At 41.0% G+C, this 12,479-nt stretch overlaps 1 protein-coding gene across 50 annotated transcripts in view; it reads right to left on the bottom strand.

Annotated features, from left to right (window-relative positions):
• Window positions 1-12,479, bottom strand: part of PRRC2C (proline rich coiled-coil 2C) — a 69,344-nt gene that overhangs the window by 18,783 nt on the left and 38,082 nt on the right. For 20 of the 50 annotated variants that reach the window (XM_086842403.1, XM_086842381.1, XM_086842398.1 and 17 more), the window contains exons 19-23: window positions 12,001-12,340; window positions 11,441-11,526; window positions 10,354-10,542; window positions 7,605-7,856; window positions 2,883-2,972 (exon numbers count right to left, since the gene is read on the bottom strand). In XM_086842403.1, coding sequence (XP_086698529.1) covers window positions 2,883-2,972; window positions 7,605-7,856; window positions 10,354-10,542; window positions 11,441-11,526; window positions 12,001-12,340 — 957 coding nt within the window. Of the gene's footprint in view, window positions 1-1,064; window positions 1,167-2,882; window positions 2,973-7,604; window positions 7,857-10,353; window positions 10,543-11,440; window positions 11,527-12,000; window positions 12,341-12,479 lie in introns of all 50 variants that reach the window. The other 30 variants (XM_086842393.1, XM_086842392.1, XM_086842358.1 and 27 more) reach the window with 2 other exon arrangements.

Genomic DNA, 12,479 nt, shown 5'->3' on the forward strand with positions numbered 1-12,479 from the left:
TCCACAGTGCTCTCCCCACTTCTGCAGGTCTACTGCTTGAAAGAGGTGTTATGTATTTTTAGGGAATAAAGTGTTAACAAAAGAAAAGCAGAGATTCAACAAGAGAAAATGAGTATTTCTCATCTGTAGAGAACACAAGCAAGCAGCTCTCAAACCACGTCAGTGAGACAAGTCTCACTGGGATTGACAAGCAACTTCCTCCAAAGCTTTAGTTCTGCATCAAATCTCAAGTTTCATTTCTTCTTTTAAAAACTTAGACAAACTGAAGTTTAAGACACCACTATTCCTTAATACCAGAAGCAGCAACAACACTTCTACTGGCCCAGTCACAATCACAAAGCAGATCTAGGACACCAAAAGAAGAAAAAAACCCAACAACTTCTAAAAATACAGTAGCAAAGCTAGAGCCCAACTCTGTGTTAGTGAGTTATACAATGCACACAGTCCAAAATCCAACAAAATGGGAAAAGAGCACTCAGAATATTCTCTGCACTTGCTCTGCACTGGAAAGCAGGAAACAGAACATTTACAACACAACAAAACACGTTCTGACTCGCTGATCTGCCTTTCAGAGACACCTACACACCATCTACATGTCACTGTCTGAAACTTCAGCCATCCAGCTCCAAACCACATTAGCACTGCACCAAAGTCTTAGCACTAAGAAGAAATCAAGCTTGGCTTTATCAAGCAAATCCTTCAAGCCTTTACACCAAACCAGGCAACTTATTTTAAGCTGAACACTCAAAAAACCTCACTCAGATTCTGATGGTTTGCCATGAGCACTGTGGTCCAATGCTAGAACTCTAGGATCTTGGTTTTTCAGGGCAGTGGGAGCCAAGATTGGTTGAGATGCCAAGTGTTAATGCAAAACGGGGTTAGAAATTTATGGTTTAAATGCATCCTTCGATAGAGTCTCGTGTTTCAGCCATCCATTTATATGCAAAAGCAGTTCAGCAGAGGAAACAAAGGAAGGCTCTAAAAAAAGGTTCACCAGCAAGTTCTCCAATAACTTTTTTCCCCTGCATGCAAGAAAACGACCCTTAGAGGGATGTGGTACATACCTTGAGGGTGAGGTCGACGGTAGCGGGAGAAACTGGAGTTAGGCTGGAGCTCTGCTGTAAAGTCTCCCTCCTAGGGAGGGGAAGGGTGTGGGGCAGGGGCACCTGAAAGGCAGGCAACACACATCACATTCTAACTACGTCTACTAGAAAAGCCCCAGAAAGCAAAGCTCAAGCTTTATCAAGTGAGCTACAATTTCTTCAAGGCTTGAGCATTTGGCAGGGAGACTGATAAAATAAGGTGAAAATTTGGTAGGCAAGGAAAGGCCACTCAGCAGGTGCCAAGATGCTTCTCATCCCTCTAAGAGGCTGAAGATTAAGGTTTTAAGGTGTCCATGTCCTCTGCATAAACAAACACCAATTGTCTGTTGTTTGGGGATTTAATTTCAAGTACCATTTCAGTTTACTGATAAGCAAAAATTCTTCCCAAGCCAGGTTTGTCCCTTTTTGTACCAATACAGTACACTGGGCTTTGTGACCTTGAGTTCTGAGATGCAGTTTCTGAAAAGAGGAAGCTTTTGTAGAGCTGCAAAATCACAGGACCATGAAACAAACTGTAACAGATTTGCCATCCAATAATTGAAATCAGTTATTTTCTCTTTCAAAAGATGAATGATGTGGTACTTGGGGAAATAAACCTGACATAATGCTACTGCTGTCTTTGCCTATGAAAACTCCAATGGATTTCCTAGAAGTTTTAAAGGAAATGAATAAAAAATACTGCAGTGTCCAGTCTGTCACTCCTAACTATTCCTTTCTCTACTCACAGCATAGCTAATGGACTTTCACTGGATGAGATAAGGCTAATCCAAAAGACAGATCCTGAAGCTCTGAAGCAGGGGATGGCACAGATCCTTTGTGGCCAGGAACCCCTAATTGCTGTGTTAGAAATTCCAACTCCAACATCCACAAGGATTGGACATCATTAACACAAAAGAATTCAGTCTTCCACTCTAACCACCAAAGTCAAAAACCACAACACTACCAGAAAAGCCAGCAGAAGAGTAAGAAGTTCAATCAGTACTGCTTCAAAACGGTGCTGCAGTAAGCTGAAAAGCATTTTTTGATGGAATTCACAAGACATCTTCATAAAAAACTGAGATCCTACTGTATGATTCTTCCTTCCCCCATCAACAAGTGACTCAACCCTGAGCTAATTCTGTTACTCAAACAACAAGAATCACAAGATCCAAGCTCCCTGCTGCCCCAGCAGGCTCAAGACAAACTTGGTTTTGCTGCGAGTCACAACCCAGCTGGTGCTCTCAATCGCTATGCCACGCTCACGGGTCAGGATCACTGCACTGCCTTTGAGGGCTGCAAACATCTCATCTCCATAGCAACTGAACACCTGGAAGCCTGCTGTCTGCTCTCACAACCATTCAGCTGCTCCCTTTGCATGCAGTTGCTGTGATTTCAGGCTACAGTTCAAAACTCCTTTGTTTGTAAGAGCCTTTCTTCAAACTCAGCCTACAGAGCTTTGCTGCTGGTACCAGGCTCAAGTCCCAACTGCTGCCAAGAACACGCTCCCTCATTATGCCTATCTTTGCTTTTTTTAGAATTGTCCCTATAAACATCTCCATTTTCTGTGCTCTTTAGCTCACTGTGATTGTTCAAAAGACAAGAAAATACCTGAAGAATTCCAGAGCAGGTGCTCATCAAACCAAATGTCCTTCAGAGTAAGATTACTGGAAAAAGCCCAGCTAGTTCACATGAAAGGAACCCTTTGGACTTGTTCACTGAAGGCACTATTTGGTGCTTTAAAAGAAGTGTGAAAATATTTTCTTGTCTTCAAAGTCAAGACGATCACTGCAATGGACTTACGTTCGTCACCAAAGTCTCCTCCATTTTTGTACTGCTAGTAGCCACTGTGTTAGGATGAGAAGAAGGTGTAGTGTAGTCTGTTACAGACTCCTGTGAAGAAAAACAATTCCATTAAAATATCTCCCTTACCTAAATTCAGTTTTAATTTCTTGGACAGATGTTGGCCTTTCTACAGGAGGAGTTCACCAAGCAACAGAAGATTAGAATTTCACACCATTTTTTCTTACAAGTCATCTCTAGCAATCCTTATTGCAGAATTGCTACTGAGCTCAGGAGGATTCTTAGGAGATTACAATTTGCCTCATGACCTCACAATGTACATCTGGAGGAAAGTCAAAATACAATCTGTAAGGCAAGAACATACAGAGCAATGTATTGCCTGGGCATTGTAAAACTGGACTGTGGTGGTGTAACCAATTATCATTTGTCACCCAAGATGCTTCAGCCACCTGCAGGCACTTTCAGTCTGCTTAAAAAGTAAAATACCTTAGCTGAAAGCTTTCTGTAGCTTTCAATAAATACAGAAATTTCTTGCTGTGACAAGAAAGGCCCTCCAGATTAAAAAGAACACAAAGGGATGGTTGCAATTTGCAAAACAATTTTCTTTCTTCCAAGTTTTGTCTCTTAAAGTCACAAGACTCAGATTCTCTGGATGGTGCAGGCTTCTGATGTCTGCAATAGGTAATGACTTCAAGGAAGAAAAGGACTGAGGTTTCCAGTCTACTCAGAGGCTTTCCTTGAAGTTAATTTGTCACAGGTACAGGGCCCTTGGTGTGCTCAGCAAACAAGGTCCTTTCAGGGCTGGCTGTAGGCAGTGACTCCTGCAGCTGTAGATACAAATGATCTGAGCAAAGTTTTTATGTGTCTCAAGTTTTGCATCCCTGCAGCCCAGGAAAACCTCCATCATCTTTATAGAACCAAACACCACAAAAGAACTGAAGGACAAATCAGCAGCAGAACTGTTACTGAGTGCCTGGACTTGCCAACCCATCATGATTTTGAAGACACAAACCATATAATGCTTGTTTAATTGCATCCAACCAGTAGGACGATAAGCTATTAAAAAAGTGCACACTCAATTTGCTCCTCAGGTCTGTGGCAATGCCTCTAAAAAAGCAATTAGAGCATTGAGATACTAACTGACAAATGACAAAGAATCCTCCTTAAAAGGATGAGCTCATTTTGGTAAAAAACCAGAACAAGCTAAACCATAATGGGGTGAGGGAGGACAATGTGCAGTGATTTATTTTTGTAATTTATGAAGAAAATAGAGAACTCTTTTCTTCCCATTTATTCACTTCCTTTACTTGTTAAACTGGTGAAATACAAGATAAATGGTGCTTCCCACAATCCCAAGCACCAAACAGCAAGTTGCACATTTGCACTGGATTCCAAAAGGCAAACTGAGTAAAACAAGGCAAGCACACAAGGCTGCTTTAATCACAAAGGCCTTCTAATGAAGTAATTAAATGGCTCCATGCTTTTTAAAGGATGCATTACTCCCTAAGAAAGAGGATTCTATTAAATTTCCTGCAAAGTCTGGATGCAATTTTTTCAGGGTTCCAGCAATGACATTCCTTATGAAAGAAGATGGATCAAGACTACTGTTAACTTTCTTACTTTGCAAACTCCCAGCACAAAAAGAGATTTTTCTCTAGCATTAAACCCAAACCACTGTATCAGCTCTGGTGCCCTGAGAAGAGCGTGGGCAAGGGTGGTTTATGTGCTGACCATGCAGACAATGCTTTAACCACATGAACACCACCCCATAAACTGTAGATTCATCTCCATCCCTCATTTCCTGGTACATTAAGTTCAGGATTCTGTTACATGTGGTTTATCACCATAAGCTTTTGTAATTCAGTTAAAATGATTCTCCTGTACAACTGTTTGACTGAAGAAATCTACTGATTACTTTACTATAAACTAGTAACAGCTAGAGCAAAAACCTCATGTTTATGCTTTTTCTGGAGTTCTCTACAAATTGTTTGCACCTGAAGAAAAAGAAAAGGCAGACTTCTTATAACTCCCTCCTTCAAAAAGAAGAGATCACAAAATCTCAAGTGACTCAATGAACAAAGCACAAGGCAGACCTTGCTGTAAAGGATCAGGGTACTTTATGGGATAAATTAACTATTTCATTTGTCCCTGATTTACAAAAATCACCCAAATTAGAGCCTGAAAGATACTCAAAATCTTCTGAAAACCAGTGTGTCCTTTTAGCCATGATCTGTAAGACACAGCTGTTACTACCTGACCAAATACTTCACTGGTGTATTAATCTTCCTGGGATTTGACAGGTTCAAATGGAAGGCTGGGAAAGGCAAGGGCTGAGATGTTTTATCCAATTCAGAAACTTACACATCAGATTGCCTTCACTACAAAAGTACTGCAAAATCCAAGAGAAACAGCTGCAATGGCTTCCAAGCATCATATTTATGTACTGAACTTAAACATCTCACTGTAGGAGATCATTTATATTTATACAGTTTCTAAGCAGTTTTGTATGATTAAATGCACATGCTCTTATCAAGATGTTTGTTTTGGAATGGATGGGGTACTCTCACAAAGCTTCTGAGGGAGGACAGCTGGCTTTTACAGACTTTTAAATCACCAAACACATCACAAGCATGCCTTACTGGAAGCTGAGCAGTAATCTCTGAGAGGGATGTTGAAGACTATCAGAAGAAAAGGCATTTAGGTTTGCCAAAATGTCAACATTTGACATTGAAACAACAGGTTAAAGATGTCAACACCTCTTCCCTCATGAACTAGCAATGGAAAGAGTACCAAGACAAGAAAAAGCAATTGTAAAGTACATCAGAACAAGAACTCCAAGGCTGGAGCAGTATTTGAACCCCTATTAAAAGCCTCTTAAAAAGGAAGGGACATTTATTGCAGGTTTATTCCTGCAAAACCTAGGTGAAGGTTATCTTATCCAATAAATTTGCAGGTTGTTGGTTTAACTTCCAGAGATGTAACTATGTTGGTTTAAGTTCCACTTCTTTTCTAGGAAAAGCAACTTAGTATTGCCTCAGGAACTATCCCTACCAAAGGAATCTGAAAGCAAAGCTGGTGCTGTTAAGGCAGGAGTATTTAGGCCTGTTATTGAAGGCTTCATAATTAACCTCTCAATAAAGAAATTATGGCAATTTTCATTTCCAGAGGACAGCAATCTCAGTGCTTTAGTACTGTGGTAGTTCAAAGAACCTTGGCAACCCATGTTCAGCTGAACCTAGAGTGGCACAGACTTCCTTTTGAGAAACTCTTCAAAAATACAATTGCAGAGAGAAAATTCTGCTGATTTTAGCAGAGCTACTTGACTACACTTAGCCTGCAGTAATCAAAGTTGTGTTTCCTATTTTGTTTGTGGCTTAGAAGAAGCCTCTTCTCCTGTCTTGAGCTCTGGTCATAGGAATTTGTGGGACCTTGGGAAGTACAGGATACAAACAGCCTCACCAAACACCTGAGCAAGCTGGTGTTTACTGCTCTACACTTCTGATTCTCATACAAGGACACTTCATCCATTTCTGGTATGAACATAAACCACTCACATCTACCTACAAGATGGAAAATGTCAGGAAGGATGAGAAATCCCTGCACTGAATTTCCTAAAGCCTGCAGCTTCCATGTTGGACACAAATACCCTCCCTTACACTTGCTCTGTAGCAACACTTCATTGAGACAGTATCTGTTTTGGCAAAAAGCTGCCAAAGCTGTCCTTTGTTTTGGGTTTTTATCCCTAGCTGTGTGTGACAAAGATGAACTGGGAGTGATCCACTCTTCACATTCTTCAACTATTAATTAACTCTTAAAGAGGATTAATATTCCTAAATGGCATCACAAGATTTCTGCTTAAGACCAGGATGGTTGAGACAGCAGGCAACCAACCTGAGTCCATTTAGGAAACTGCTTTTCAAACCTCCAAGGAGCATTTTTCCTTTACCAAAGCAGGTGTGACTATTAAGTAGTAGCTACTCAAACTGCATGGCTTCTTTACATTTGAGAGGTGACAACCAGAGTACTTGCTCAAGATGCAGGCAGGAAGGAGATGCCTCTGGAGATGTTTTTCAGCCACATCTAAGAACTGAGCTGCAGAACAATGAATCCCAACACCAGATCACTGCTGAGCAGTTATAAAGAAAACAGGGGACTGTGATGAGTCCTAAATACTGTGAAGTTCTGCAAGGAATATCTAGACAATATCCAAGCCAAAAGGAAATACACAACCATTTAGGGAACCAGAACAAGCCTTATCTAAAGCTTTAGCACATTCCTAGTTTAGAGATTTCTTTTGTTCACAGAACAACACTTAATTCACAGCTTGTGGTCATCCACACAATCAACCAGCAATCATGCACAAGACTTCACTTCTCTGCTGGAAGTCATCTCGAATACATCACACTGATCTGAGTCTACAGACTCCAGGCTCCAAAGCCACTCTCCACATCAGTGCTCAGGACTGAGTTTTCCCAGGCAGCAGAACAGGCTTCCAAGCTGATCTGTGCTCAGGGGTGTGACAAGACCATCTTGTGACAAGACCACGGGTGTGACAGCACATCTCTGTGGCACTTTTTAATTCAAGTAGCACCAATGTTTCCTATCTGCTCCTCACTGGACTCTGCTGTCCAAGCACCACCAGCAGGCAACCAAGTGTCAACCACCTCACTGTGATCACATTTTTACAAACATTGCTCAGTAATCTGGCAGTATTTGTCTTACCTTAGTGTTTGTCCCAAACTCTGGAGCAGACACAGATATCATGGTTCCTATCTCCGTGCTCAGTTCGCTCGCTGCTTTGGTCTCCTTTGTAGTGACAGGTTCTGGGCTTCTGACAGAGGTGGGAGATGGCTTCTCCTGTCCCTCAGGCTCTCCCTGCTGGGCATCCTTCACCTTCCTGTTCTTTAAAGAACGCTCTTTCCCAATAGGACCAGGTTTATACTCTTTGTTTTCTACTGGGCTCAAGTCTGGAAGCTAAGTTAGTGTTAATTTGTCAGTTATGCCTTTCTCTCTGTGTCCTTGCCAACAAAAATATTTTAATATGCTAAAAGTCACTGTTTAAACATAACAAAGCTTTCCAAGGGGAAGAAGCATTTTGTATCATATAAAGAATTTGAGACTAAGTTAGTGATAGGTACATGGAATGCATTCATTTTGAACATCAGGAATCTAAACCAGTTTTCAAGCAATTATTATTTTACATAAAGTGGCAGAGTTCAAATAAAATACAAAATAATGTCAGTTTGACTGTCCTTACAAGAAAAGAAAAAAAAAAAATACAGAAACCACACAATGTTGTATACCTACAAGTTATTTTAGTTTTCAGAGATTCAGGATTTTATGGGGCCCCAGGAAACTAGAACCCTACCTTTACTTGAAATTATCATGATGTATGGATGCTGGCAGCATTTTTCCCTGGAAATTGATCACTAAAGGGATCCAGAAAAAAATAAAACACCTATACACAAGTGTTGCATTATATTTCAGACACCATGGCAGGATCACTGCTGCAATTCAGCAGTTCCTTTTTGTGCAGCTGAATTACAGCAGAAAGAAGGGCCCTAGGGAACCTGAATGCTCTGCTGTTTCAACAGCCACGTCCTTTCTGGCTGAGACTCTCAGCCCACTTCACTACTCAGCAGCACAAAAATCCCTTCAAGGCACTCCTGAAAATCCAATTCCTTAAGCTTTGATGGTGGAAAGACAGAAGCTGCTGGTAATTGTTTTTCTCAATACAAACCAGCTATTTTAGTAGTGGATGAAGATTCTCTAAAATACGACAGTTTTGTGCAATTTTGTTTTTTTTTAAATCAGCAGAAGCAAATGTCTGAGCTCTGAAATGCTGCAATCAGGACCATCAGGCTCACCAGACCCCAAATAGTTTTTTCCCTAACAGTTTAGAGAGGCTGAAATTCCTCTAGACACTTTAAGGTCACTCAAACCTTCCCACTTTACCTTGGAAAGGTAAATTGCTTTGTTTAAAGTATGGTCCTCCTGTGTTGCCCAATTTAATCCAACAATACCAACCTCCAATCCTGAATGTAAGCTTGTATTTAGACTTCAAATCAAACAATATCACCACAGGGGTGGGTGGGTGTGTAAGAATTGTTTGTTGAGATTTGTTTTTTTGTCACCAAGACAGTTAAAAGGATTTACAGCCCTCTCACTCAAAGGAGTGTAAAAAATATTACCCATCAATGCATTTAATATTTATACATATTTATTATTCACAGATACTTTGTCTTTCAACAAAATCTGCAGAAGTCTTGACTGCTCTAAACAAGCAGAAAAAAGGAACTTTCTACACAGTGTCAAGTAAAGTGCATATATATTTAACTGAGGAATTCAGTATCTGAAAGTGATTTACTGTGCAGTTTTAGGCATGCTGTAGTGTACTTGAAACATGGGTTACTGCCATTCACCACTAGTTTTAATTAATGCATATTTCTCTGCTGAACAGGTTTTATATTCCACACTGAAAGCCCCACTCAGTGTCTCATACAGCAGAAATTACATTTATCCTGTGTGAGACTGAACTTCCAAATTTCAGCTCTTTTTTGGGAGGGGAAACTCAACAAACAACCAAAACCCAAACAACCACCACAAAGAAACACCCACTCTTCTAGAAAGACAAAAGGGCTTTAATTACATCAGGGCTGCTGCCAAATCTCAGACATCAAGAGGGACTGGAATAGCTGATGCTCTAAGTCACCAGACAAGTTTATCTGCCATAACCTTCTCTTTCTGAGAATCAGAAGCTGGTGCTGAGTGCTAGTGATCACACATTAGTGTGCACTGGAGGTGAAAATAACAGAAAATCTCTGGAAGGCGAGCAATACATTTTAAAGCTCATATAACTTTGATTTACTATTTAGTATTGGCTGTAAAAAAATTAATCATTCGGACATCTGTGCATTTGACCTCAAACAAATGTCTCTAACATTCCTCCCTTTCCTCAAAACACTCCTTTTTCTGCAGCTTCATGTACTGATCAATTGATAACCTGGCTACAAAACTAAGCAGGGCACCACTGATCACTTGAAGGGGGCAAGGCAGGAAGAACCACTTCACCTGCACACACAGCCAGGGCAGCACCCCAGTGCTCTCAAGGCTCTCAAGGCCAGGGTGAAGCAAGCTCAAGAAAAACCAGGAAACTCAAACCACAAACAAAACCAAAGCACTCCATCACATCAAGTTTCCCAACAAAGCTGTCACAAATCCATACTCCCATCCCTGGCTCCAAAGACAGAACCAGTGTGTGGCCTCTGCTGGGCTAAGATGCTGTTTGATTATCTTGCACATCTTCTCTGCAAGAATCACCTTGTTGATTGTTTTAGGAAATATGAAAAGGGAATGCAATTTTTATGGGTCTAGTCCTAACTCAGTGAGTATTCTATTCTCCTATTTGTAACCCTTTTTTGACTGAACTTCTTTAAGTTTACAAGTTTGTACTGAAATTACGACCTTTTACCTTTTGTGCTTTGATGGGTCCAGCCCGAGGTTGTTTTTGTCTCTGCTCTTTGGGTTCTGGTAATTTGTCAGTGGATTTCTCAGAAAGCACAGGACCAACTTCATTGTCACTGCCACTGGAAGCTGGGGCTCCAAACTGAATGGTTTCTATACCAAGATCGACTCCACCTTCTTGTCCAGGCTTTGTCCCCTGGTTAAAAAGCAAACATTTAACCCATTCTGAAAAATTTCTCTATCAGTACAGTGAGAATGGTTCAGAAAAGAGCACAGAACATGCTCAGCTGAAAAGCCACTAGAAGGTTTTATCCTTTGCCAGAGATACTGCTTGTGACTGCAACAGATTTGCAAGAATAAACAACATCTGAATGTACACTTCCTCCTCCTCAAATCTCTATTGTTAAAGGAGATCAAGAAAAAAGCAGTGAAGAAATATTTCAACACCATCAAGACCAAGAGGAACAAGTGCAATTCAGCTTCACAAAGTTCTCTGGGAAGTTCAAAACTTAACACTCAATTCAAGAGAAACAGTAAGAAATACAGAAGTATTTCCAGATTTCTTGGGCAGTTCAAATGGTCTCCTATGACAGCTATCTCAACATTCCTGCAGCTTTAAACAATTAAGAACCAATAAAGTACCAGGAAAGTAAAACCACAGCACTTTAAATGTTAAATTTAAGGCTATGCAAATTCCATGGGAATATCCACAGATAATATAGTTATAAAGCATTGACTGCTTTTTGTATCTACAATTTAAGGAACACAAAACCCCTCTAAGTTCCTTGGAGACATCCTGTTTCTGTCTACATTACTGAACAGGCAAACTGGGTAATATTTTTCCTTTGGAAATGCAATGAATAACAGCTCTCAACAGAATCTGTGAATGGCTGAGTTATTATCATGAGAACAGCTTTTCCCTGCTGCAATTCAAAAATCACCAGCCTGTATCCCATGCTCCTGTACTATCTCCTGACTTCATGGAATTCTACACACATTAATAGCTTAAATATTTGCACTCCTGGATAAATGGATAATCTGCACCCAACCCCAGTGAGGTATAATTTGGTTACTCTTTTCCCCCTCATTCTTACCTCTGGAGATGGAGCTGAACCAAAAGATGTCAGAGGCTTGTTCCAGGCACTGACTGAAGGTGGCTGAGGTGGGCTAATGGGTCCCACTGGTAATTAAGGAAAGAAAGAATTAAAAAAACCCCTCAGTGGTGCTAGAGGTATTCAAATCAATGTATTGATTGACTGAGAATGAAATTACAGATGTCATGAGTAAATAAGCTTTAATTAACTTATTCAGTGGTCCAAAATGTGCTACATATTCAGCTGATTTCCAGTGGGCCAATTCTCATGTGTGGAACAGTGACCAATGACAAAACAGACTCCTCAAGGGAGTGACAGTTGCTCATTTCTTGTGAGTGAATAACACAATAACATAAAATATTGACTAAAATATTGCAAAACTCTCTCTTTGGAGGCTACAATACTGCACTTGGGTATGCTGCCCTCATTCCCTGTGCAGAATCCATCTGCAGGTAAACCAGAGAGAGCCAGCTGGCAATCAGCTTTCTCCAAACACAATAAATACATGTAAACACAATGCATGCTTGCCCCCCACCTCAAATCCAACAGCCAGCACTTACATTTTTTGGAGATGTCATTCAGAACTGCTGTAGGAGGCACTTTGTTGTCCCATAATTCAGCTCCCAGGCCGTTGTGGGGCTGGGGGTTCTGCAGGACTTTGCCTGACACGGTGTAGTCTGTGCTGGCTGTCCCTCCTGCAGCCTGGCTTTGTGCAGGAACAGGAGCCTGGGGCTGGGCTGGAGACTGGGCTGGGCAGGGAGGCTGAGCCTGAGCTTGTGCCTGAGCCTGAGCCTGCTGTGCAGCTGCAGCTGCTGCCTGCTGCTGCTTTTTGGCAAATCTGGGGGGCAGCTTGGAATTCTGACCTCGGCCCTTTTCGCTTGATCCTTTTTTGGTCCAAACCTGTAAGGAGAAGCCAGTTTTATTCTTCCAGGCGACAATGTGTACAGATAACAATTGTAGAGTGCAAAAAGCAGAAAGCAAACTAATTAACCCAGCTTTACATGAAAAAACTAATTTTTTGGGGGGTATTTAACCACAG

Source organism: Cyanistes caeruleus, chromosome 9 (genome assembly GCF_971803275.1).
Source record: "Cyanistes caeruleus chromosome 9, bCyaCae1.hap1.1, whole genome shotgun sequence".
Taxonomy (NCBI): Eukaryota; Metazoa; Chordata; class Aves; order Passeriformes; family Paridae; genus Cyanistes; species Cyanistes caeruleus.